Source organism: Gracilinanus agilis, chromosome 4 (assembly GCF_016433145.1).
Source record: "Gracilinanus agilis isolate LMUSP501 chromosome 4, AgileGrace, whole genome shotgun sequence".
NCBI lineage: Eukaryota > Metazoa > Chordata > Mammalia > Didelphimorphia > Didelphidae > Gracilinanus > Gracilinanus agilis.
This window is the reverse complement of record NC_058133.1, coordinates 474238245-474263377: the sequence shown is the minus strand read 5'-3', so window position 1 is coordinate 474263377 and position 25133 is coordinate 474238245. Positions and strand designations below refer to the sequence as shown.

At 46.6% G+C, this 25133-nt stretch overlaps 2 protein-coding genes across 3 annotated transcripts in view; both read left to right on the top strand.

The window, feature by feature from the left end:
• The first annotated feature begins 5877 nt into the window (after positions 1–5877).
• On the top strand, positions 5878–19277 carry ANKRD35 (ankyrin repeat domain 35). Its single transcript, XM_044675546.1, is given in 13 exon segments — positions 5878–6017; positions 7262–7350; positions 7669–7733; positions 10653–10710; positions 10887–10957; positions 11275–11381; positions 12599–12862; positions 13051–13054; positions 14487–16364; positions 17510–17599; positions 18045–18110; positions 18467–18564; positions 19072–19277. Coding segments are annotated over 12 exon segments (2892 nt in total). The 3' UTR covers positions 18527–18564; positions 19072–19277.
• Positions 19278–23803: 4526 nt separating this feature from the next.
• Positions 23804–25133, top strand: part of PIAS3 (protein inhibitor of activated STAT 3) — a 15484-nt gene continuing 14154 nt past the window's right edge. Inside the window, exon 1 of one of the 2 annotated variants that reach the window (XM_044672567.1) lies at positions 23804–24286. Coding sequence is in view for 1 of the 2 variants with exons in the window: in XM_044672569.1 (XP_044528504.1) it covers positions 25035–25058 (24 nt within the window). In the remaining variant the exon portion in view is untranslated. Of the gene's footprint in view, positions 24287–25034; positions 25059–25133 lie in introns of those variants that run through there. The other variant, XM_044672569.1, reaches the window with a different exon arrangement.

Below are 25133 nucleotides of genomic sequence, written 5' to 3'. Positions count from 1 at the left end.
AGGAAGGAAGGAAGGAAGGAAGGAAGGAAGGAAGGAAGGAAGGAAGGAAGGAAGGAAGGAAGGAAGGAAGGAAAGTAACTCAATTCCTCTTGATGAATGCCCTGACCCAATCTTTCTGGCCTAAGGAGTTACAGCATCTTCTTGACTCAGCTCAGCAAATGCCAATCAAAATTGTGACAGCTTACATTTATAGGGTATTTTTAAGTTTATAGTGAACCTTGTGTACATTAATTTATTTAATCCCAACAAGGAGTGGGAAGTAACTTCCCTTGGAAAATTCAGGCTATTGTCTGCTGTAAGGAGTGCTTCATGGTGGAGATTTTCCCTAGCACCTTTCCTATGGATGTCTCGGCCCTTGAAAATAGTTGATAATGTACTTCTGCTATCACTGCCTGGGAAAATCAGGGCTTATCCTCCACTTGCATTATTTTGCCAAATTGTCTGAATCAAAATTATAGGGCTGGAAGATACTATAGAGGTCATCTAATGCAAATGTAAATAGAAACTGGCTGCCAATCCATACATAAGCATCCCTGTGGGCCCCACTGACTTAGTTTTAAAATGTATTGTTGAGGCAGCATCGAGATGGCTCAGTGGATTAAGAACCAGGCCTAGAGATGGGAGGTCCTGGGTTTGAATCTAGCTTCAGAAGCTTCCTAGCTATGTGACTGAGCAAGCCACTTACTCCCAATTGCGTATCCAGTACTGCTCTTCTGCCTTGAAATTAATACTTAGTATTGATTCTCAAATGTAAGGGATGGGTTTTTAAAAATACATATTGTTATGTCTCATCCTAATGTATTTTTATTTATTTTGCCATATATTTCCCAATTACATTTTTTAAACCACTACTGTCTGTCTTAGAATCAGTATAAATATCATTTCCAAGGGTAATGCTAGGCAACTGGAGTTAAAGTGACTTGCCCAGGGTCACACACCTAGGAAGTATCTGAGGTCAGTTTTGAACCCAGGTCTTCCCATCTATCTATCCACTGAGCCACCTAGCTGCCCCTCCCAATTACAATTTAAGCTAACTTTTAGTACAATTCCTTCATTTTAAAGATGAGAACACTGATGCCTAGAGAAGTAAGGTGATTTACCTGAGGACATCCAAGGTGTGACTTTGGGATTTGATCCTAAAGGGTCCTCTGACTCCAAAGTCAGAATACTTAAAAAAATTTTTTTAACCTTTACCTTCTGTCTTAGTTATCAGTTCTAGGACAAAACAGCTGCAAAGGCTAGACAATTGGAGTTTAGTGACTTGCCCATGGTCGTCACAGAGCTAGGAAGTGTCTAAAGCTAGATTTGAACCCAGATCTCCTGACTCTAAGCCTGGTACTCTCTCCCCTGAGTTACCTAGCTGCTCCAAAGGTCTAGCACTTTCCACAGAACCATGACACCTCTAAGAATTTGCTCTGTGGTGTTTAGAAGACTTTTTCCTCAAGGGATCTCTGAGAAAAGTTATCAGAGCAGGATTCTACTTTGTTCTGAATGGCTTCCAAAATTAACCCCTTATAAGAATTATAAAATTGGAAACTAGTATGGACCAATGATTAGACGTCAGAACCCCTGGATTCTAGTCCCAGGGTGAGTACATTCATTGTTAGGAGTTGGAGTAAGGGGAAGTTTTCATATCACCCAAAGAATAATTGGTATGGTACCACCTCTCAGTGAGAGCAGAACTCATTTGTTGGGGCAGGCATCATTATCTCCTTTTATCTATTCATAGGGTGGTTGGGAAGCTGAGCAGGAGGTGGGAAAATATTTTCAAAACTAGGTGGCACAGTGGATAGAGTGCCAAACCTGGAGGACTTGGATTTTTTTAAATTTTTTATTTTTATTTTTTAAACCCTTAACTTCTGTGTATTGGCTCCTAGGTGGAAGAGTGGTAAGGGTGGGCAATGGGGGTCAAGTGACTTGCCCAGGGTCACACAGCTGGGAAGTGTCTAGGACTTGGATTTAAGTGTGTTCTCAGACACTTCCTAGATGTATGACCCTGGGCAAGTCACTTAACCCCATTTGCCTAGTCTTTGCCCTTCTATCTTAAAATTGTTACTAAGACAGAAGGTAAGGGTTTTAAAAGCAAAACTTAAACTTATTGATTTGTATGTCACTTTTGCTTTTTTAAAAATACTTCAAAAGATCTACATTTTTATCATCTCAGGCCCTTTTTTAAAAATTAATGCTGATTCAAGATCTCCAAGTTTTCTATGACATGATGAGGCAAAAAAACAAAACAAAAGGGGGCAGCTGGGTAGCTCAGTGGATTGAGAGTCAGACCTAGAGACAAGAGGTCCTGGGTTCAAATGCGGCCTCAGATACTTCCCAGCTGTGTGACCCTGGGCAAGTCACTTGACCCCCATTGCCCACCCTTACCACTCTTCCACCTAGGAGCCAGTACACAGAAGTTAAGGGTTAAAAGCAAACAAACAAACAAACAAACAAAAACAAAATAAAACCCCAAACCCTAAAACTTGAACCCCCTTCCCCATATCTCCTTCTTCCCTCGGCAGCCAAACTTCTGTTAATGAATGAGCGTCTCCAAACTTGGGGAGGCTCTTGTCGGTCCTCGCCCCTCCAGCTTGGTAGGGCTTGCCAGAGCTTGTGTCTTTCTGGCAGAGCCTCCAAGAACCCAGATCACCTTAGTGCCAGGATTGGGCATCAGGGCAAAAGCATAGTGGAAGCTGCTTGGTAGAGATGAGTAGTACACAGATGTGGAACATTGAATATCTTGTCAAATTTTTCTTTGTATTGATCAGTTTTACTGATTCCTTCCTCCATCCTGACACCCCCTCTCCTCTTTTTTTTTTTAAACCCCCACCTTCTGTCTTAGAACCAATACTGTACATTGGCTCCAAGGCAGAAGAACGGTAAGGGCTAGGCAATGGGGGTCAAGTGACTTGCCCAGGGGACATAGCTTGGAAATATCTGAGGTCACATTTGAACCCAGTATCTCCCATCTCTGGACCTAGCTCTCAATCCACTGAGCCACCCAACTGCCCCCATCTTTTTCTTTTAAAAAAAATCTGTATTATGGATTGACTTTCTGGGAAAGGGAAGGGGAAGGAGGCAGGGAGGGAACTTGGATTATGTAAAAACAAAATATCTCACTCTATCAATTAATCTATCTATGTACTTTAAAAAAAAAAGTGCAGTAGAGGGGGAACTAGGTGGCTCGGTGAATAAAGAGACAGTCCTGGAGATGAGAGATCCTGAGTTCAAATGTGGCCTCAGATACTTCCTAGCTGTGTGACCCTGGGCAAGTCACTTAACCCCAATTACCTGACCCTTACCACTCTTCTGCTTTGGAATTGATACTTAGTATTGATTCTAAGACAGAAGATAAGGGTTAAAAAGTAAAATAAAAGGATGTCATGGAGGATATAAATGTAAGGTGGTATAATATGAATTTCGATTCACTTATGTTGAATGCCTCGCGTGATTGGGGCATCCTTCCTATTGAAAAGTTGAGAGCAGAAGCAGCTGAGAAATTCCTCTGTCCATTAGCAAACCTGTGGAAACCGTGTACGAATCTCCATCTGGAGTCAGAGGCGGGCTTCTCCATGCATGCAGCCCCAGCTGTTTTCTCCCTTCTCTGTGATCCCCGCCTGTTGCCACTTTCCGTGATGATGTTCACCAAAACTCTCGTGGAAGAACAATACATGGCCAGGTGTGGCTGTGGTCTGGGACAGCTGGTGGAAGAGGGGGGAGAAGAGTGCTGAGCTTCCCTGTCACCTGCCCAGGCTTAGCCAAGAACCTATCCCTGCCTTTTGTTTGCTGTTACTAGGATGCAGGGGTGGGGTAGGGGTGAGGGAGGTTGAATGGCCCAGGGAATAGACTAGGAAACAAAATGTGGGGCTCCCCTCCCTTGCTCCGAAACACAGAGCCAAATGGTTAGAGATGGGAAATTTAAAAAATAAAAACCAAAACAGGGTGGGAACCAGGACTTTGGTCATCAGTAATTACCTGTGACCGTGGGCAAGCTGTTGGGCCTCAGTTTACCTTTTTGAGAACTGACAGTGCAAATCAATAATGGAGAAAGCTGGTACAAAAACTGGAGCGGATCCAAGCCAAGAATTTAGGCAGGCTAGTCCAGTTTGTCTCTGAAAGGTCTGGCAGATGTGGGGGAAAAGGAATAGAGTCTAAGAGGATTGCTCTGGGATTGAGCATTCAATGAAAAAAGGAAAAATTAAATTTAAAAGCTTATCGAATACACATTTAAAATTATTTTACCTCCTACTTTCTGTCTTAGTAATAGCTCTAAGACAGAAGGGGAAGGGCTGAGCAAATGGCATTAAATGACTTGCCCAGGGTCACATAGTTGGGAAGTGTTTGAGGTCAGATTTGAACCCAAGTCTTCCTGACTCCAGGACTGGTAGTACCTAGCTGCCCCCAGCACTTATAATTTTCAAATCAACCACTCCTATGCTGTTCATCTCAAGGATATGTTGCCACCCATAGCTAATAATAACAATAATAATAATAATAATGATAATAATTAGCATTTAGTTGGTATTTTATGGTTTGTAAAACACTTTGGGAGAAAGGAAATAAGCATTTATATGGTACCTTCTATGAGCCAGGTACTGTGCTTAGCACTTTACAGATAGTATCTTATTTGATACAACAACTGTGGGAGGTAGATGCTGTTTTTATCCCTACTTTTTACATTTGGGGAAACTGAGGTTAAGTGACTTTTCCAGGGTCACACAACTAAAAAGTGTTGTGTCTAGATTTTAACTCAGGTCTCCCTCATTCCAGGTCCGGTGTCCTATCCACTGCCTCAAACTTCGTAAACATCATTTAATTTTATTCTCAAGATAACCAAGGCAGGTAGATACTTTTACCACTCCTATTTTTCAGATGAGGAAACTGAGGCTTGGAGAGGTTAAGTGACTTGATTCTCACTGCTAGTGAATGCCTGCGGTCAAATTTGAACTCAGATCTTATTGATTCCAGGTCCAGGGCTCTGTCCACTTCACCAACTAGCTATTTCTCATAGGGGAGCAGAGAGTGAAGCTTGTCCTGGCCCTGTATTGGCTAGCTCAGCAACATCTTTCAAGCCCCTTTCCTTTCCTGTGTGGTCAGAAATGTTCCCAGAGTGCGTTCCTTTTCAATAATGAAAGACGAGACATTGTCTCCAGAGGTTCTGTTCAAATTCTCCTGCTTTGCTTACAGTCCCGAGTCGGTACTCTAACTTTCTCCCACTTGTACATCAGGTTAGTAGGCTGACAATTTGGCTAGAGAAAAAGATAAGGGCTGGGAGGCTTCAGCTAAGAGGGAGGAGAGGCAGGCAGGAAGAGGGAAAATGATTATACCTCTTTAGGAAGCCAGCACCTGGGGATATGTCCACTTCTTAGTGGGTGAAAGATTACCAAAGTCCATTAAGGGAGAGGTGGAGCCCCAAAGAGTTGTGCAATGAATGGAGAAAGCCCTGGAGATCCACCTCTGCCGAGGACTAGCAAAATGTCCTTGGCAAGTCAAGTTGTCTCCTGGCCTCAGTTTCCTTATCTGTAAAATGAGGACAGTAGCATTATCCACCTCACAGTCATCAGATCTTATAAATAAAAAGCTTTACTACCATAAAATTATGCAACAATGTAAACTGCATCAAATGGAAAGACACAAATCTACAGTGGTTCTCAGTTCTCTATCAATGGTGTCTACAGTGACGGTGGAAGAAAAGGGGGGAAGAGGTAGTGATTATTATTATTATTATTATCATTATTATAAAACACAAACCACATCCTTCATAATTTTGCCAAGGGTTGGCCCTGGCAATTATCTTATATTGGCAGAATTTTCGTAATTGGCACCTTATTTTGTTCCCCTCTCTTCTCTTCTCTTCTCCTCTCCTCCAATTCCTTCCCCACCCTCATGGTACAGGTAGAGAAATGGAACCGCCGAGACCAGAAACTCCTAGAAGCAGTGCAGCGGGGAGATGTGAATCGGGTGTCTGCCCTAGCCTGCAGGAAGACCGCCCGTCCCACCAAGCTTGACTCTCACGGCCAGTCCCCGTAAGTAAGTCCTCCTGAAGCTCCAGGATTTCTTGTTCCCCTTCCCAGCTCCTGTTCCTCTAGAACAGGGGTCAGCAACCATTTTGGCCGTGAGAGCCATAAATGTCACATTTTTTTTAAATGTAATTTCGTGAGAGCCGTACAGTGCTCACAGTGCGCGCTCCTATAACAGCGCCTGAAAAAAAAATGGACTTTATGGCTCCTGCAGAAAGAGCCATATCTGGCCCTCGAAAGAGCCAGATATGGCTCGAGAGTCATACATTGCTGACCCCTGCTCTAGAAGATGGGATAGGGGTTAGGGCAAGCTAATCAAATAGAATCTGCTTCCTCTTTTCATCTAAAGGAGCATCCAGGGTCATATACATGTACAAAGTGAATTCCCTGGGGGCAGCTGGGTAGCTCAGTGGATTGAGAGCCAGGCCTAGAGACAGGAGGTCCTAGGTTCAAATCTGACCTCAGACACTTCCCAGCTGTGTGACCCTGGGCAAGTCACTTGACCCCCATTGTCTAGCCCTTACCACTCTTCTGCCTTGAAACCAATACACAGTATTGACTCCAAGATGGAAGGTAAGGGTTTTAAAAAAATTAAAAAAAAAAAACTCAACAAAGTGAATTCCCTAAATATGGAACCTACCTATCAGGAGCATACGCTCCAAGAGACTAGGAGTTGACCAATGGACATATAGAGGGCATCATGATGACTAAATAAATACCAAAATAACACACCAGTTAAATAGAAGGTGGTATTTGTTCTTTGGAAAAACAGAAGGATGAATGGATTTGAAGAGTGAAATGGGAATCATAGGAGTTACATGTTCAGATGAAGTAAATTTGGAGGTGGTAGAGTAGACCAGTAGCATTCTCCTGCTGCCAGAATACCTCTGGATACCTGACTTGTTCAGTCTCTAGCTGCTTGTCCATCTTCAAATGCACCTGTGGGTCTCTGGATTTCTCCTGTGCCTAATTTAGTAGGAAGCAATGACCTCAATTCCCTTTTTATCCCCTGAGTAGTTTGAGGCTACCCAGGAACAGGAACTCTGGCTTCTCTTTCTGCCTCTGTCTCCTTCTTCTATGACATCTCTTGGCCAATTGCCATCCCTTTCTGGGCCAACCAGCTTAGAATCAAAGTGTCTTTAGTGATGGGTTAGGGAGGAGGTGGTAGGGGATGGTGGTTTATCGAGAATGGGTTCCTTCTTGGCTCCCCATCCAGCCACCTCATCCTTCTCTTCCTTCTGTCTGGCCAGGTTCCATCTAGCAGCATCCAAAGGGTTGACGGAGTGCCTAAGTGTACTATTGACAAATGGGGCTGAAATCAACAGCAAGAATGAGGATGGTGAGTTCCAGAGAGATTTTTCGATTTGCCCTCTCCTTGAGAAGAGAGCCTTTGGGAGAGCTTCTGACCACAGGTCCCATGATTGTTTCTGTAGCATGCCTTAGCCAGCGTCCCTACAGGGGCTCTCCCCATAAAGTTGGGTGTGACTCACCCTCACCCCACAGCAAGGACCCAACCACTGGGGGAACAGGAATTTCTGGCCTTGTGTCACCATAAGCTGTTCTGTCTAATCTCCCTCTGATTATCTGTGCGTCTTTGCTCTCCCTCCCTGTGAGTCACCAGGGCTGTGTGGGTCCCCCTCCCCATCTCTCTTTCCAGGAAGCACCGCCCTGCACTTGGCCACTATTTCTTGCCAGCCTCAGTGTGTCAAGGTCCTGCTACAGGTATGGAGTTTGCAGGTGGGATGATGGGGGTACAGGGAGGATGTTGTCCAACTTTGCCTTGTAGGACTATTCCACAAGCTTCACCACTAGCTCCTCATAACTCCCTTATCTCGGGGCCGTCTTCACCAAGCAGAGTGGGTAAATTCTCGTGATGCTCAGGAGAGCTTCGTGAGGGTAATACGTCACTATGTACAAACCAGCATTTATCGACCACCTACTGTGTTATCATAGTGGGGGCACATGTTAGAGAGGGAAAATGCTGGAACTTGGTATGGTTTACCAGCTCCCTCATGGGATCTTCCAGTCAAGAGAAGGGCACAAAATGTGAAACCGATAACTACAAAATGCTATGTATATCCGGAGCTACAAAAGGAAATGCTACATGATATTATGAGGAAAAGCTCAATATTAACTGAGGTACCTGGGAAGGCTTCAGAGTGGAGGTGAGATTTGAGTAGGTGGGAATTCAGCCAATGAAGATGGAGCTAGAAGACATTTCAGGCATAGGCAACTGTGAGCAAAGATATGAAGGGAGGGAAGTATAGAGTGTGATTAAATGATCTAGTCTAGCTTGAGCATGGAGAAAAGAGTAGCATAAGACTGGAGAGGCAGGGGTTGGGCAAGGTGGTGGAGGGCTTTAAATGCCAGGCAAAAGAATATGGACTTTATTAAAAAGACAAATAGGGAGCTACTGAAAATTCTTGAGTAGAGCAGGAGCAGGACCAGCCTTCTTCATGAGGACAGAGGGCAGCTATGTGGCACAATGGATCGAGGACCAGGCTCAGAGATGGGAGGTCTTGGGTTCAAATTTGACCTCAGACATTACTAACTGTGTGACTTTAAGTTGCTTAACACTATTTGCCTCAGTTTCTTAATCTGTCAGATGAGCTGGAGAAGGAAATGGCAAATGGCTCCAGTATCTTTGCCAAGAAAATCCCAAATGGGGTCATGAAGAGTCACACACAACTAAACAACAACATGTGTAAACTGAGGAGAGAATGGAGGCAGGAAGGTCTGTTAAGAGGCTTTTATAATAGCCTAGGTGGATAGTGAGGGCCCGTACTGCTTTGGGGGCAGTGGGAATAGAGAAGATGGGAAGATGATAGAGTTAGAACTGACAGGCCAGTGATAACTGATTTAATATTCAGTTAAAATGGTAAAAAAAAAATGAGAAAAAAGCAAAGATAACACCAAGATTTTTTTAAAATCAGTACTGTGCATTTGTTCCAAGGCAGCATAGCAGTAAGAGCTAAGCAATGGGGGTTCAGTGACTTGCCCAGGGTCACACCATTAGGAAGTATATGTGGCCAAATTTGAACCCAGGACCTCCCATTTCTGAGCCTGGTCCTTGATCCATTGAGCCACCTAGCTACCACCAACACCAAGATTTTGAACATGGGAAAGAGATGTGAATGACTATCATCGGATCAAAGACCCAAAGGGACTTCAAGAAGCCATTTAGAGGCTAATCAGAGCAGTTCAACCTTCTTATTTTACAGATGAGGAAACTGATACCCGTGTTGGGGAAGTTACTTGCCCAAGGTCACCTAGGTAGTCATCTGAAGTGAGATTTTATTTTAAACTCCTTACCTTCTATCTTAGAATCCATACTAAGCATTGGTTCCAAGGTAGAAGATCAATAAAGGCTAGGTAATTGGGGTTAAATGACTTACCCAGGGTCACGTAGCTAGAAAATATCTGAGGTCAAATTTGAACACAGGACCTCCCATTCCTAGGCCTAGATTTCTATCTACTGAGTCACTAACTGCCCCTGAAGTGAGTTTTTAATCCAGAGCCTATGATTCCAGGGTCAGTTTGCTTTCCACAGTGTTGCCAATTATGTAAGCTGATAAACCATTTCCTGATTCTCTCTCCTTCCAGTCCTCAGTTTGTAGCATTCTCCCTCTTGACTTTCTTTTTTATATGTCGCATATAATTATGAACGTGTCGCATTCTCCTAGTAGAATATAAGCTCCTTGAAGACTAGTATGTTTTCAGATTTCCAGCAACTACCACAGTGATTTGAAAAAAGCAGGCCCTTAAAGGTGTTTGTGGAGTTGAATAAACTCCGTTTTGGAAAAAGTCCACTTTGAAATGATGGCAAGGCAAGCAGACAAAGCCAACAGGCAATGAGAGACAGAGAAATGGAGCTCAGAGGAGAGGTCTGGCCTGGAAATTCACAGAAACAGTAATGGATGAAGTCATGGGAATGAATAAATTTGCCAAAGGAGGGAGGATGGAAAGAGAAGAAAAGAGGACTAAAGTCAGAAGGTTGAGATATATTAAGGAGTTGGGAAGAGGAGAAATTGAAGCCAGAAAGTGCGAAGCTAAGGAAAGAGGAAGAGAGCCAAGAAAGAATGCTATCTCTAAAGCCAAGAGAGAAGAGGATATGCCCAAGGAAAGTGGTGGTTCACAGTGTCAGGTGCTGCAGGGAGGCCCAAGAGGATGATCATTATGTTCAGTGATGAAGAGTTTGTTGGTGATCTTTGAAAAGACATAGTGTTTACCCACTGGGGGCTGACGACCTAGCTGAGGAGCAGAAACATGAAAGATAAACTTGTAAAAGCAACCCCAGAAAAGTCAAAATGGTAGAGGCTGTTGGGAAAACGTCGATACTGTCTCTTTGAAGTTCCTTTCTAGTGTCCCAGTTATGGCTATGAACCCTGAAGTCCCAGCAGTGCTCACAATTGCTATTTGTACTAAATTTTGTTTTGTTGTATGACCTGATCTTTTTCTGGATTGTACCGTACTAGACTGTCCATAGCTGGTTCCTTAGGGTTTTGTTTTCTCCATTTGCCCATCCATAATTTTTGCCCCATTAGTTTATGCTATGACTTAGAGGAGGGAGATGATTGGTGGGGTAATGGTTGGGAGGGTGGTCTATAGGGTTCCTGCCAATTCTATTCTGATATTTCCCAGCATGGTGCCAATGAAGATGCAGTGGATGGAGAAAACCGAAGCCCCCTACACTGGGCTGGTGAGTGTTGGGGGTCCTGAGGGATAGGAGAGTGTATGTAGGGTGGTGGTGATGACTTGTTGGGACAGAAAAAGCTGAGGGTCCTTCTAGGAATTTGGATTAAGCAGGGTTGTTTGCCTTGATGCCGTTGGGCCCTCCTCTTGACTCCAACTCTTTTTCAATCCCACATAAACCAGCGTCATCTGGCTGCGCCTCTAGTGTATTGCTCCTTTGTGATCATGAAGCTTTTCTGGATGTTCTCGATAACGTGAGTGTCCCAGGAGAATGCCTTCAAGAGAGGAGCTGCTATCTTTGAACACAATTAGTTTGGAGGACAAGTAGGCTAAATCCAGTGCCTTGAAGTTGTTTATCCCTTGCTAGAAGGGTCAAGGCTCCATGTTCTGCAGGCAATTAAGAGGGAAAAGCTATGGGTCTCTATTTGTAATGAGGGAGTAGGGGGTGCCTGCTCCCCTCCTTCCCATCAAGTTGTTTGCAGCGGGGATGTTGGCAGGAGGAGGGAGGAGATATGCTCAGCCTCTGGCATTTTCTGGCTTGTTTAGCTGCCTCCATTCCCCACCTGTGTAGGATGGAAGGACACCTCTGATGATTGCATCACAGGGTGGACATGCTGCCATCTGTGCCCAGCTCTTGCAGAGAGGTGCCCGGGTTAACGTCACAGACAAGGAAGACAAGTGAGCCCCCAGCCCCAACCTTACCCCAGTTTTTCTCCAAACCAGATTTCAGGCTCCATTGTCCTGTCTCTTGTGCCACAAGGTGTAATGGTGGGGAAGTGGGGCATGCAAGTGTATATATATATATATATCGGAAATGATTCCTGCCCCAGTCATGTGACTGAGCTGTGCTTACCCCTTTTTCCTTGGGAAGGATCAGGAAAATAATTCTTTTTTTTTTTTTTTTTTAATAAACCCTTACCTTCCTTCTTGGACTCAATACTGTGTATTGGCTCCAAGGCAGAAGAGTGGTCAGGGCTAGGAAATGGGGGTCAAGTGACTTGCCCAGGGTCACACAGCTGGGACATATCTGAGGTCAGATTTGAACCTAGGACCTCCTGTCTCTAGGCCTGGCTCTCAATCCACTGAGCCACCCAGCTGCCCCCAGGAAAATAATTCTTGTGCCTTGTGTCCCTATCCCCTTCAGCTATTGATCCTTTTGCCCTGCTCTTTGCCACAACTATCTCCAGGCCTATTGGCCAAGTCCAGAGGCTTTGCCACACGGCTGGTATGACCCCCTACCCTCACCCCTCCAGTCAGTCAGTTAACAAGCATTTACATCTACTATGTGCCAGGTGGGGCATTGGATAGAATATTGCACCTGGAGTCAGGAAGAACTAAGTTCAAATCTAGTCTCAGGTACTTATTAGCTGTGTGACCGTGGGCAAGTCACTTAACTCTACTTGCCTCTTGTTTCCTCCTCTGTCAAATGAGCTGGGGAAGGAAATGGCACACCACTCCAGGATCTTTGCCAAGAAAACCCCAAATGGAGATACAAAGAGTCAGAAATGACTGAAATGACTGAATAAGAATATATGACAGGCACTGTACTAAGTTCTGGGGTTACAAAGAAAGGCAAAAAAATAGACTCGCTCTCAAGGAGTTCGCAGTCTAATGGTGGAGAAAACAGGCAAACAAAGATATAGAAACAAGATATCTATGTCTAGAGTTTATATGTCTATATATCTATCCCTATATGTATCTATATCATAAATTGGGGGTAATCTCAGAGGGAAGGCACTAAGATTAAAGACTGGGAAAGATTAAAGCCTTGGAGAAGGTGGGATTTTAACTGAGACTTGAAGGAAGCCAGGGAAGCTTCTAGATAACCAACAGAGTAAGTAAGAGCCAGGGCTCCAAAAAATCAGTTTTCTAACACACCCCTCTGCACCCCACAGATCAGCCCTGATCCTGGCCTGTGAGAAGGGGAGTGCAGAGGTGGCAGAATTGCTCTTGAGCCACGGGGCAGATGTAGGGGCTGTGGACTGCATGGGTCATGATGCCTTGTACTATGCTCTGCTTACCCAAGACAAGGAACTGTGGAGATTGCTACGCCAGGCTCTGAACCGCCGCCAGCGTGGAGGTGAGATAATCTAGACCTGACCTTCCTCCATCACTCCTCATCCTCAAACCAATTCTTCTCACCGAATTCCTAAACCTTTGTGGCTTTGAGGGACTTTATAGGTAGCTTTGAAGATTCCTCCTAGAATCATCCTTCCCTCTCAAAGTCATAGCAACATTATATTCAAATGATTTATTTTTATTTTATTTTATTCTTAAAAAACAAAAAACAAAAAACCCTTACCTTCCATCTTAGAATCAATACTAGGTATTGGTTCCAAGGCAGAAGAGTGGTAAGGGCTGGGGTTAAGTGACTTACCCAGGGTCACACAGCAAGGAAGTGTCTGAGGTCAGGACTTAATTCTTTTAGGATGAAAAAGTGAGCACCCCACATTCCAAAGGGCAAAGCTATGTAATTATTTAAAGAAGTCCTGGCTCTCCTGTGGGCAACTCTGACTAAGAACATCTCTGGCCAAAATGGCAAGTCTATAAAGCCCCAGCTACCTAAGCCTTCGTTCTTAGGACAGTCTTCTTAGGTGGGAATTTACAATACATCCCAGGTTTGAGGTTGCTAGGTGGTAGGATGAATGGATAAAATGTTAAACCTAGAGTCAGGAAGACCTGAATTCAAATTCTGTCTTGGACATATACTAGCTGTGTGCCTCTGGGCAATTCTCAGTTCTGTCATGTGCAAAAGAGCCTACTAAGAGGCCCTGTCTCAAAGAGCTGTTTTTGAGGATCAGTTGAGATTATGTGTAAATGTGAAGTGCTTTCCAGATCTTAGAGCTCTCTATAAAAGTTAGGTATTATTATTATTATCAACTAAGAGAAAGGCAATGCCTCTTCGGAAAGGCACACATCCTGGAACAAGTCAGAAGCTTGGAGAGCATGGAGCACATGCTATCTGGCTCCTTTCTCATGAATTCCAGTGGTAGTATTCAGGCCAGCAAATATTTATTAAACACTTCCTGGGTGTATGCCTGAACAGTTCTAGGTGCTAGGAGAAGTACAAAATCTAGAGAAGACTTTGTCCTCGATCTTCTGGTCTAATAGAAGATCTGATGGTGAATTCAACAACAATATAGCTATAAGCACTTTTTAAGTGCCACATATGCTGCTCACCAGAGATACAAAATACAAATACAAAAGCCAAGGCAATCCTCTCCCGCAAGGAGTTGACATTCTCATGAGGAAGAAGGGCCATTGCACTTTTTGGGGGGAGGTAGCTCCAGATAGGTACTTTGGTTCTTTATCAGAGTCTGTAAACCAAAGGTGCAACCTAAATGACACTTGTTGTTTTCTGACAGGCCAAGGACTGGCTCAACAGCTCGACCTCTCATTTCAGGTAAAAAGCAAAGCCTTTCCCTTTGAATGTCATCTCTGCCCCGCTTTCTTCAACCCCATATTCTAGACAACCTTATTCCAAGTGCCTCTGTGGGAAAGTATCCAAGGCCTGGGCTTGGGAAAGGACTTCTTTTAGGATGTATTTTTTGTTTATTTTTTTAACCCTTACCTTCTGTCTTAGACTCAATACTCTGTATTGGTTCTAAAGGCAGAAGAATGGTAAGGGCTAGGCGATAGAGGTTAAGTGACTTGCCCAGGGTCACACAGCAAGAAGTGTTTGAAATCTGATTTGAACCCAGGACCTCCTGTTTCCAGGCCTGGAGCTCTACCCACAGTGTTGCCCCCTTTTCAGAGCTGTACCTCACTCTGTTTTTATTCTAGGGCTCCCCACCTAATTGCCCAATAAGAGCAGAGCCAGAGGAAGAGGATGACAAAGAGGAAGGAGGTGAGGAGCTGCACAGCCCTCAGGAATGGAGGAGGAAGTATGAAGCAGAGAGAAAGAAAGTGTTCCAGCTGGAGCAGGAGCTGGTAAAAAAGGCAGAAGAGTGTCAGAGCCAGGCTACAGCCTGCCAGGGTCTGGAGAGTCGAGTGGGAGAGCAGGTTCAGGAGCTAGCCCTACTCTTGGCCAAGGAGTCCAGAGACCCAGGTGGGCAAGGTCTCAGTCCACGGCCTGGGGGGGATGGCATGGAGCAGGGCTGTGTCCTGGACCTGTTGGTGGAACAGGTGCAAGAACTGAAGAGACAGCACCAGGCTGCCAGAGGGCTCCAGTGTGAAAGCCAGGGGAAGGCCCAGCCGGAGGGGCAGAGGCCCCCTCTGCAGAGTCCAGAGGAGGAGGCCCCAGGGAAGACCAAGGGAGAACAGCTGGCAGAGGTGCCTGGAGGAGTCGTGCCAGGTCATGGAAGTGGAGATCCACTGCTTGCCCTGAGAGAGGAAAAAAGGAGGACTCCCGGGGCTGAGCCCGCAGGCATGGTGGCCCTGGGTCAGCTCCTGCTGCAGCTGAGGGAGGAGCTGACTGCTGTGTGGAGGGACAAGGATGCTGCCAGAGGGGTCCTGGGCAGACCAGCTGGGAAAGGGGTCTGGGGCACCAGCCAGGCCGAGGCTGCTGCAGCCGCCTGGGAGAAGATGGAAGCCCGGCTAGAACAGGTGCTGGCCAGACTGGATCGGGCCAAAGCCGGGCTGCATATGGAGAGCCCAGAGGCCCCACAGGGGGCTTCCCGCCAAGGCCAAGCCGCCTTGCTGACGAGCCCAGCCCAGGAAGGCAAGGCAAAGGAGGAGAGGGCCCACGAAGCTCGGGGGGAGCCCCTCGGAGCTCCGGAGGGCCCTGGGCCCAAGGGCCAGCTGGAGAAGGAGGTGTCCGCCCTGAGGCTGAGCAATAGTAACCTGCTGGAGGAGCTGGGTGAGCTGGGCCGAGAGCGCCAGCGGCTGCAGGGGGAGCTGCAGGCCCTGGGCCAGAGGCTGCAGCGGGAATACATGCCCAGGCCCGAGGCTCAGGGCCAGCTGCAGCAGCTGCGCAGCAGCGTGGGGCTGCTGGCCGAGGAGCTGGCCGCCGAGAAGGAGGCCACGGAGCAGCTCCGCCGGCGCCTGGAGGCCCAGAGCACAGGTCTGCAGGGGCTGAGGGATCGCCTGCCTCCCGACCTGAGCCCCCAGGGCTCGGCCTCAGACCCCCTGGAGGAGCTGCAGGCCTGCGTGGGAGCCCTGGTGGCCAGGTATGAAGAGGCGCAGCGGGAGATGACCAACCTGGAGAGAGAAAACCAGCGACTAAAGGGCGGCTGCCAGGATGGTGGGGCCCCCCAGGCTGTCCCCCAGGTAGCTGCCCTGGAGCAGGACCTGGGCAAACTGGAGGAGGAGCTGCGGGCTGTGCAGGCCACCATGGGGGGGAAGAGCCAGGAGATTGGGAAGCTGAAGCAGCTGCTGTACCAGGCCACCGAGGAGGTGGCGGAGCTCCGGGCGCGAGAAGCGGTCAGCCTGAAGCAGCAGGAGAAGAACCGGGCGTCCCTAGTGGCCCAGGCACAGTCGTGGGGCCAGGAGCTCAAGGCTTTGCTGGAGAAGTACAACAGCGCCTGCAGGGAGACAGGCCAGCTGCGGGATGCTGTGGCCGAGGAGCGGCGGCGCAGCCGGGAGCTGGCTGCCCGGGCCACTGAGCAGGAGCGCCAGGCCAGGGAGATGAGGGGCCGCTCGGAGCAATTCGAGAAGGCTGGTGAGTTGCTCAAAGAGAAGATGGACCAGCTCATTGCGGCCTGCAGAGAAAAGGAGGCCAAGGTAAGAAGACTGAGCTAGCCAGGGGGCTCCAGATAACTGGAGCTAAGGATGCTGAAGGTCCTGAGGCAGTCCACTGACCCAATTCTATTCATAAATGGGCCAGATAATACCCCGATGGTGGCTACAGAGGCCTTGCAAGGTGTTAGAGGGAGGATGGAGAAATGGAAGATTTAGTCCCTCTCCTGAGGGTGTTGGGAGGGTGGGAGTGTACCTGGAGGGATCCAATAGCACAAGGCTTCTATTGGGATGGTGGTGGAAAATGCCCTGGCCCTGTAGTATTACCACAGGCAGTCACAATCTCTTTTGACCTCAGGCTCTTCTTCAAAAAAATAAAGAAATCGTCCCAAATAATTTCTAAAGTCCCAGCTCTATCTCTGCGTGCTTAAATGATGTTCTGGCATTTTGTGGGTTGGCTCTGGGAACCTACTCATCATTTTAGCATTGTTTCTAAGGGGAAATACATTCTGAATTCCAAAACAACTGACTTACAAACCCTGAAGAACTTCCCTTAGTGAGTTCACAACCTCTTGCACAAGGAAAAAAACCAAGCCCAATTTAGATCACTTTGAAAGGACTGCCATTACCCTAGCTGATCAGTATGGGAAATAACTTAAGAATGTCAGAAAACCATCAAACAACTGGCAATTGATCTTAGCCCAGAGTTCATAAGTTTAAAGGAATGATCAAAATGGGGTGGGGCTTAGTTAAAAGACTTCCTGCAGGTTTGGAGCCAGGCTTTCAAGGAAGGGAGGGGACATAGATGGATGAACTGGACCCAAGAAAAAAGGACCTTAACTTCCTTTCCATGTATTTCGGTCTCTACTTAATTTTGTGTTGTTTGTCAGGGCATAGAGCTGGTATTTTTTTTTTAAACCTTCATCTTCATCTTAGTATCAATTTTAAGACAAAAGAGCAGCAAGAGCTAAGCAATTGGGGATAAGTGACTTGTCCAAGGTTACAAAACTGAGAAGCATCCAAGGCTAGATTTGAACCCAGGTCCTCCTGACTCTAGATCTGGCACTCCAGCCACTGTGCTACTTAGCTGCCCCTTTAGTCTGATGCCTTTTGTGTGTGGGAGTGAGATAGGGAGGTAACAAGAGTTCTGGGTTGACGTTATTGACTCTCTCTTCTAACTCTGACTCCAGATTAAGGAGTTGCTGAAGAAACTGGAGCAAATGTCAGCTGAAGTCCTTGCTGTTCGTGGGGAAAATACCCGCCTGGTGCTTCAGCTGCAGGTAGGTCATAGTTTTGGAGAACTCTGAAAAGGATGCTGAGGGAGACTGTCAAGTATTTGCTGGGGACTGGTAAGACTGTGGGCAGAGTCCATGATGAGTAGATCCTTACTTAGCCCTGGGATTTGGTGTATGCCAGCCCATAATTTCAGCTAGCTTTTTGTTTGTATGTCTCATGTATTTGGGGACATTATTTTCCATTATGGTCATTACTGGGTGGTTGTGTCATATTCCCTCTCTACTTAAGACTATAATTTTTAGGAGGGCAGGCATTGTGTCTTAGCAGAACTCCCAGTGTGTGATATACCTTTCTGCAGGTAATGAGTGCTTCATAAGTATATATTTTGAGTGGAATTGATTTGGAATGGATTCCTACTTCACTGCTGTGTGCTTCTGGGGTCTTCAAGGGTAGGGTTGTAAGATTCAATTCATTGATGTTCATTTCCAGGATTCCCAGAAGAACCACCAGGAAATCATTTCCACCTACAGGAACCATCTGCTTAATGCTGCTCGGGTAAGCATATGGACAGGTCAGGATTCTGTATTGGCGAGCTTCTCTGTTCACTGCCTCCTGATAGGAAGGTATGCAGTGGTTTGTGTGGTGTGTCTATTTGTGTTTAAGAGAAACAACCCTTTCTCCCTCTGCATCATCTTCTTTTCGGGTTCTGGAACAAATATTTTGGTTCCTTACCCTTCCTTTAGTCCCTTTGCCTCTCTGCTTCAGTGCTAACTGGAACTGATTTACTCCCATTAGGGTATCTTGGGTCTGACTTCTGGGAAGCATGGATAAGTAGGTTGCCCACTTTCTTATTTATTCTGCCTCCTCTGCTTCAGCTCCATTCATTTCTCCCATTTTCTTTGCATGCACAGGGCTATATGGAACAGGATGAATATAAGATCTTGCTTCGGATTCTCAAGATGCAGGAGTGAGTTCCAATGGCCATTGCTGGATGAGAGACTTCTCTGCTGTGAGTTTTAGTGATAACGATGAAGGTATAGGGAAACAGGGGCTGGAGAGAGGAGAAGAGAATTTGGAAGATGAAGTTTCAGAAGAGGTTCCCCTTCCTTTCTTCCTCTGGTTACTTGTGAGTGACCATAATTGAAGCTACTTTTGGAGAGCAGATGTAAGGCTGGATTAGTGGAGGTAGAGAGATTGGCTAATGGTGGAGAGAGTTCAAGAAGTCATCTGAGGGGAGTTGGGGTGGAGGAGTTAGTATAAGCTCATGGTCAGTTAAAAGGGGGTGGCACTTGATGGAGGTGGTGTTAACTCCCATGGTACAATCCAAGAATGCTGGAGATTCCCAATTCCCTCAATTTGTTTCCTACCCTACGTTCATTTCATTCCTCCCTGTTTCTAAGCAAGGTGGACTAGTTCACATATAGGGGGGCTCCTTTGAGCACTTGACATGGGGTATATGGGGACTGCAAAGCCTAGAATGTATGTTTCCTTCTTAATGGTCTCTTCTTGTTTGCAGAAGGCAAAAGCAGCATCAGAGGCCAGAACCATGGCCTTGGTGTGGTGGTGGGGCTGGCCGATAGCAGTGGTGTGGGCTGGGCTTCCCTAACCTGGAAGACCCCAGATCTGAGAATCTCGACCTTGGATGCCAGGACTGATGGAAAACAAAAGCATGGAGGAAACCAGCTTTGTGGAAAATAAAGCAGAAGCCAGTATGGTGTTGGATCTCATTGCTTCTTCCATCTGGGGCCAGGGTGGGAGAAACACTGAGTAGCTCTGAAGGAGGCAACCTGATATAGGTGGGATAGGAAGCTGACTTTGAATCCATGAAGATGTGGGTTCAAGTTCTGTCTTTGAGATCCCAGTCATGTGGATCTTAGGCAAGTCACTGAAATTTTCAGTCCCCTAGACTATTCTCTTCAGCCAAAAATGCAAGAAAGGGTGCTGACCTGTATTAGAAGAGGACATTTCCTTACTTAGCATTTTCTGATACCAAAAAAATTGTGGGCCCAGGTTCACTTTCTGATGGGGCCAGTAGGCTTTGGTTCGACAATGGAGGAATCTTTGCAGTCTGTCTCCCCACAGTGCCCTTTACGCAATCCCCATAAGCCTTTTGGACACAGAAGTCCCATCTGGAGGTGGGGTGAGATGTTGGGTGAAGTAGGGACAGTGGCTGGTATGTGTATGGGGAATGGGGGTTGGAGTGTTGCTGAATAGAATTAATTTGCTTGGCTCTTGAGTTTCAAGTTTAAACATTACCATAAGGGAAGAGAGAGAGAGAGGGGGGGGGGGAGTGTGTTGAGGGGGAAGAGTATGAGTAGGAGAGGAGAATGGGGAGGTGGTACCCAGAAGGAGAGGGGTTGTGGGGGTGGGGGTGTGTGCAGCTGCTTCCTTCAAGTCTGGGTAGGGGAAGATCAGCTGAGAATCTGGATTAGCCCCTCTAGGGATTGTTCCTGTGGTCCACTGGGTGGGTCAGCTTCAATGAGTGGTTGTTGGGGAATGGAGACTGCTTTAAGCAGTGGGGGGACAGGTAAGGAGGGATGAAATAGAGGAGTGGAGGAGATATATAAATCATCTGCAAGTATTATAAAGGCCCTCCTTACTTGTGGTCATCTGAATAGAAATCTTACTTCTTGCTCTTGCTGAGAACAGATAGAAGAATTTGTTTTATTCATCTTTACATGCCATGGAGTCAGTTGGAAAGGGAGAAGAAACTGAGTCAGGGGGAAGCAAAAGGGTTTTTTTTTTTTTTAGGTGGGGGGGGAGTGGAACTGACCAAGACTTATGGAATGAATCAGGAACAGCCCTGGTAATAGAAGCCAGGCTTCCTGGCTCTCTCCAAGGTTTCTGGAAGCTTGGCCTGTGATGCAAGGGTTTGGGGAAAGGAGGCATGATGGTAAAACAAAGAAGCCTGGTGCTAGTTCTTCTTTCCCCTTCATTCTGAACCCTAAAACAATCTCCATCTAATATACCATTTTACTTTAAAACAAACATCTAAGATCTTCAGATACTGAAATTGGCTTTTTAAACTAATGGAGCACACATTAAGCCTAGTCCTCACCTTGTCTGCTTGCTGTTAGCTGAAGTGTTGTGTCCTGAAAGGGGGTAACTGTGAGACCTTGGAATTAGACCAAGTAGACTGGAAGATAGCCTTGATGGCCAGTACTGTCACTTGGTATTCTAAATGCCTGAAGAATGTTGGATTGGATTGAATGGATCAAATGGAAGCAACCGGAAAATCCAGAAAGGGAAGATGACTTCCCTAGGGCAAGCTTATGGGTTGGGAAATTCAACAAACATTGACATAATGTATTAGGTGCCACACAAAGTTTATTAATAATAATAGCACTTATAAAACACTTCACAAATATCTCATTTTGTCCTCACAATAACCCTGAGAAGTTGGGTGCCTTTAATATCACTTCTGTTTTACAGATGGGATACTGAAGTAGACAGAGGTGAAGGGACTTGCCCAGGGTCACTGAATAAAAGTGTGAGTCTGAATTTGAACTCAGGTCTTTCTGACTCCAAACCCATTGCTATCCACTGTGCCACCTAACTTTAGATAAAACCAATCCTTGACACTTTGGTGCTTAGGGTTGAGTAAGCTGAATTTTCTTCTGTTTTTTTTGTCTATCCTACCACTTACCTAGGTAAGCTCAGGGTAGAAGATCATAGATTTAGTGGAAGGGCTTTTAGGGGACATCTAGGTCAACTCCTTTATCTTATGGATGAGGAAACTGAGACCAAGAGAAATAAATTAACTTAAAAGCACACAGGTAGATTAAAAAACAATAATCCTTTTCTTTTTTTTTTAGATTCAAATATTTTATTTATTTATTTTTCAGAAAAATTTTCCATGGTTACATGATTCATGTTTTTACTTTCCCCTTCACCCCCCCTTCAACCCCTCCAAATCCAATGCACATTTCCACTGGTTTTAACATGTGTCATCAATCAAGACATTTACATATTATTGATAGTTGCACTGGTGTGGTCCTTTTGAGTCTACATCCCCAATCATGTCCCCATCAACCCATGTGTTCAAGCAGTTGTTTTTCTTCTGTGTTTCAACTCCTGTAGTTCTTCCTCTGAATGTGGGTAGCGTTCTTTACCATAAGTCCCTCAGAATTATCCTGGGTTATTGCATTGCTGCTAGTACAGAAGTCCATTACATTCGATTTTACCACAGTGTATCAGTCTCTGTATACAATGTTCTTCTGGCTCTGCTCCTTTCACTCTGCATCACTTCCTGGAGGTCTTTCCAGTTCACATGGAATTCCTCCAGTTTATTATTCCTTTGAGCACAGTAGTATTCCATCACCAGCATATAACCACAATTTGTTCAGCCATTCCCCAATTGAAGGGCGTACTATCGTTTTCCAGTTTTTTGCCCCCACAAAAAATGTGGCTATAAATATTTTTGAACAAGTCTTTTTATCTGTGATCTCTTTGGGGTGCAAACCAGCAATGCTATGACTGGATCAAAGGGCAGGCTGTCTTTTAGCACTCTTTGGGCATAGTTCCAAATTGCCATCCAGAATGGTTGGATTAGTTCACAACTCCACCAGCAATGCCTCAATGTCCCAATTTTGCCACATCCCCTCCAACATTCATTACTCTCCCCTGCTATCATTTTAGCCAATCTGCTCGGTGTGAGGTGGTATCTCAGAGTTGTTTTGATTTGCATTTCTCTGATTAGAGATTTAGAACACTTTCTCTTGTGCTTATTGTGTTTTTATTTCTTTATCTGAAAATTGCCTATTCATGTCCCTTGCCCATTTATTAATTGGGGAATGGCTTGATTTTTTATACAATTGATTTAGCTCCTTGTATATTTGAGTAATTAGACCCCGTCAGAGTTTTTTGTTATAAAGATTTTTTCCCAGTTTGTTGTTTCCCTTCTGATTTTGGTTGTATTGTTTTTGTTTGTACAAAACCTTTTAGATTTAATATAATCAAAATTATTTATTTTACATTTTGTAATTTTTTCTAACTCTTGCTTGGTTTAAAAATTTTCCCTTTCCCATAGGTCTGACAAGTATACTATTCTGTGTTCACTTAATTTACTTATAGTTTCCTTCTTTATATTTAAATCATTCACCCATTCTGAATTTATCTTGGTGTAGGGTGTGAGCTGTTGATCTAAACCTAATCTCTCCCATACTGTTTTCCAATTTTCCCAACAGTTTTTGTCAAATAGTGGATTTTTGTCCCCAAAGTTGGGCTCTTTGGGTTTATCATACACTGTCTTGCTGAAATAATCCTTTTCTAAGGCAGAAGGGCAAAGGTCCCACGATGGGGTTGTGACTTGCTCAGGGTCATCTAGCTAGGGAGTCTCTGAAGCCAAATTTGAACCCAGGTCCTCCTGACTTTAGGCTGGGTCCTCTATCCATTGTACAACCTAGCTGCCTCACATACAGGTAGAATTTGAATCCTGGTCTTCTGACTCCAACTCCACTGATTTTCCACTTCTCAGACCTCAACTTGAGGACTCTCCTTTGAATCCTATGTGGTGTGTAGGAAATATCTCTGGGGTTAAACTAAATGGTGGAGTTGCCTAGGATGATATCTATGGTCATCATCAGCTCTGAAATTCTATGATCCCAGTTGCTTAAGCCCTCCTCCCCACTCCCAACCATAGAGTGAGTTAATCTTCCTCAAAGATGGTGTTTAGATTGAGGTGATTGACAGGGTCAGCCACCTAATTCTTGGGCCTGCAAATGAGTTGTTTGTCTGGTCAGAGAAGGGACTTACAGTTACTGATAGCCATCAATCAAGGACTAGCAACTCCCGGGAAAAACTGGGGAACCGGGAAGGTCCCAACTACCAAAGCTTTTCCTACACTTAACTCATCCCACCTTTAGCCTCTAGGAGAGTGTTAATGTCTCAGAGATCTTAGGAAAGTGTGCCTGTGTGTTGGGGGAGGGGCAGTCAAGGTACACCTATAATTATATCTTTCTGGGCTTCCGGGAGGGGGAGGGGTGGTACCCCAACTCAGTAGGAAAAACACGGGTTCCCTAGAAAAGAGAATGGGGCTTTGGCCCCACTGGGGTTAAGGTCAGGGCTTCAAATTCTGCCTCTCCTATACATTTATTAGTTTGGGAAAGTTAACAACCTCCCCAGAGTCTCAGTTTTCTTATCTGTAAAATGAAGTGGTAAGATTAGAATGTTTCTGTAGCCTCTTCCGGCCCTAGAACTAAGTTTCTATGGAGCTGATAATGTATACATTATAACCAGCGTAAGTATCTCAGTGTGGGGAAGGGGGAAGGGGCTTGTACTTGATTGGTACCCTTCGGCTCCCACGACCTCAGTTTTCAGGGCTCCAGCACCGCCTCTTCCACAAAGCTCCAAGGGATGGGAAATTTAGGGGTGGGGTGGGGGTGGGGCGGAGGGTAGTGGAACTTCTATGCTCCAGACTCCAAGATTCAACTCTCAATCTGTCTCCAGAAGGGGTTAATCTCCACCCACTCCGGGCCCCGGGGTCCGCCTTTAGCTCCGCCCCCTCTCCCCGGCCCTGGCGGGTTTGCCCCGGAGGGGGGCAGCAAGGAGGCGGCCCCAGCTGGAGTCTAGGACTGGACTGAGCTCCTTTGCACCTTGGCCGAAGTGTCGGACCCAATCGGAGCGGTGGAGCCCGTGGGAGCGCCGCTGATTCCCGTCTTGGGCCATCCCCACGTCCTTGTCCCGTGCCTGGAGCCCCGGGGGCCCCTTCCCCTCCCCCGGAGCAGGAGCTGGTAAGTCCCGCCCCCAGCACCAAACTTTTCTGCTCCGAGCTTTCAGGTCTGGACCGTATTCTTGAACTTGGAAGTGGGAGTGGGTGGGTAGGTAGGTGGAAGAGGGAGAAGAAGGAGAAAAACTCACAGCTCGCACGTCTAGGAGTCCAGAGCTTCCCTCGTTACGCCCCCGTTCCGGCCCCAAGACTGCCCCAGAGCCTGCAGACCCCACTCCCTGGGATCTCTTGCAGTCAGTGCTGGGTAGCCCCCTGCCATCCCGACTTTCAACTCCGAGAATCCAAGACTCCAGCTGCTTCCACGTCCCAACCCCCGGCTCTGGGTCCCTGTGGACCCCATCACCTTGGAGTCCTAGTCTCACCCCGGATCTGAGCGCCAAGTCTAGTTTCCTTCCACTATCCGCCCCCCGAAGGGACGTCCGGATGCCCTGGCCTAGCCTTGTTGCCTCTGAGCCTGCCCCGTCGGGGTTTGGGGAGCGCTGGGGCTCCCAGCGCTTCTGTTTTTTCCCTCCCCCTCCGCTCCAGATGTGCCGCGGCGGCCGCCTCCAGCTGTGGGGGAGGGGGAGGAGGCCGCGGCCGTGGCTGTGGCCTGGCCGGAGCTGCACGGGCGGGGCTGGGAATGGGAGGGGGAGAGGCCGGGAGAGGAGGCCGGACGGGGCGGGGCGGGGCGGGCGATGTTTGCGGCCGGCCCCGGGGTGGGGAGTTGCGCGCCGGTCCCTGGGCCTGGGCTCCGGCGCCTGCGATGTCTCAAGATGGCGGAGCTGGGCGAGTTAAAGGTACCGGACCCCCCGGACCCTCGGAGCCTGAGCCTCGGCGGCCTGAGCTGCGAGGAGACAGGGGGCGGGGGGAAG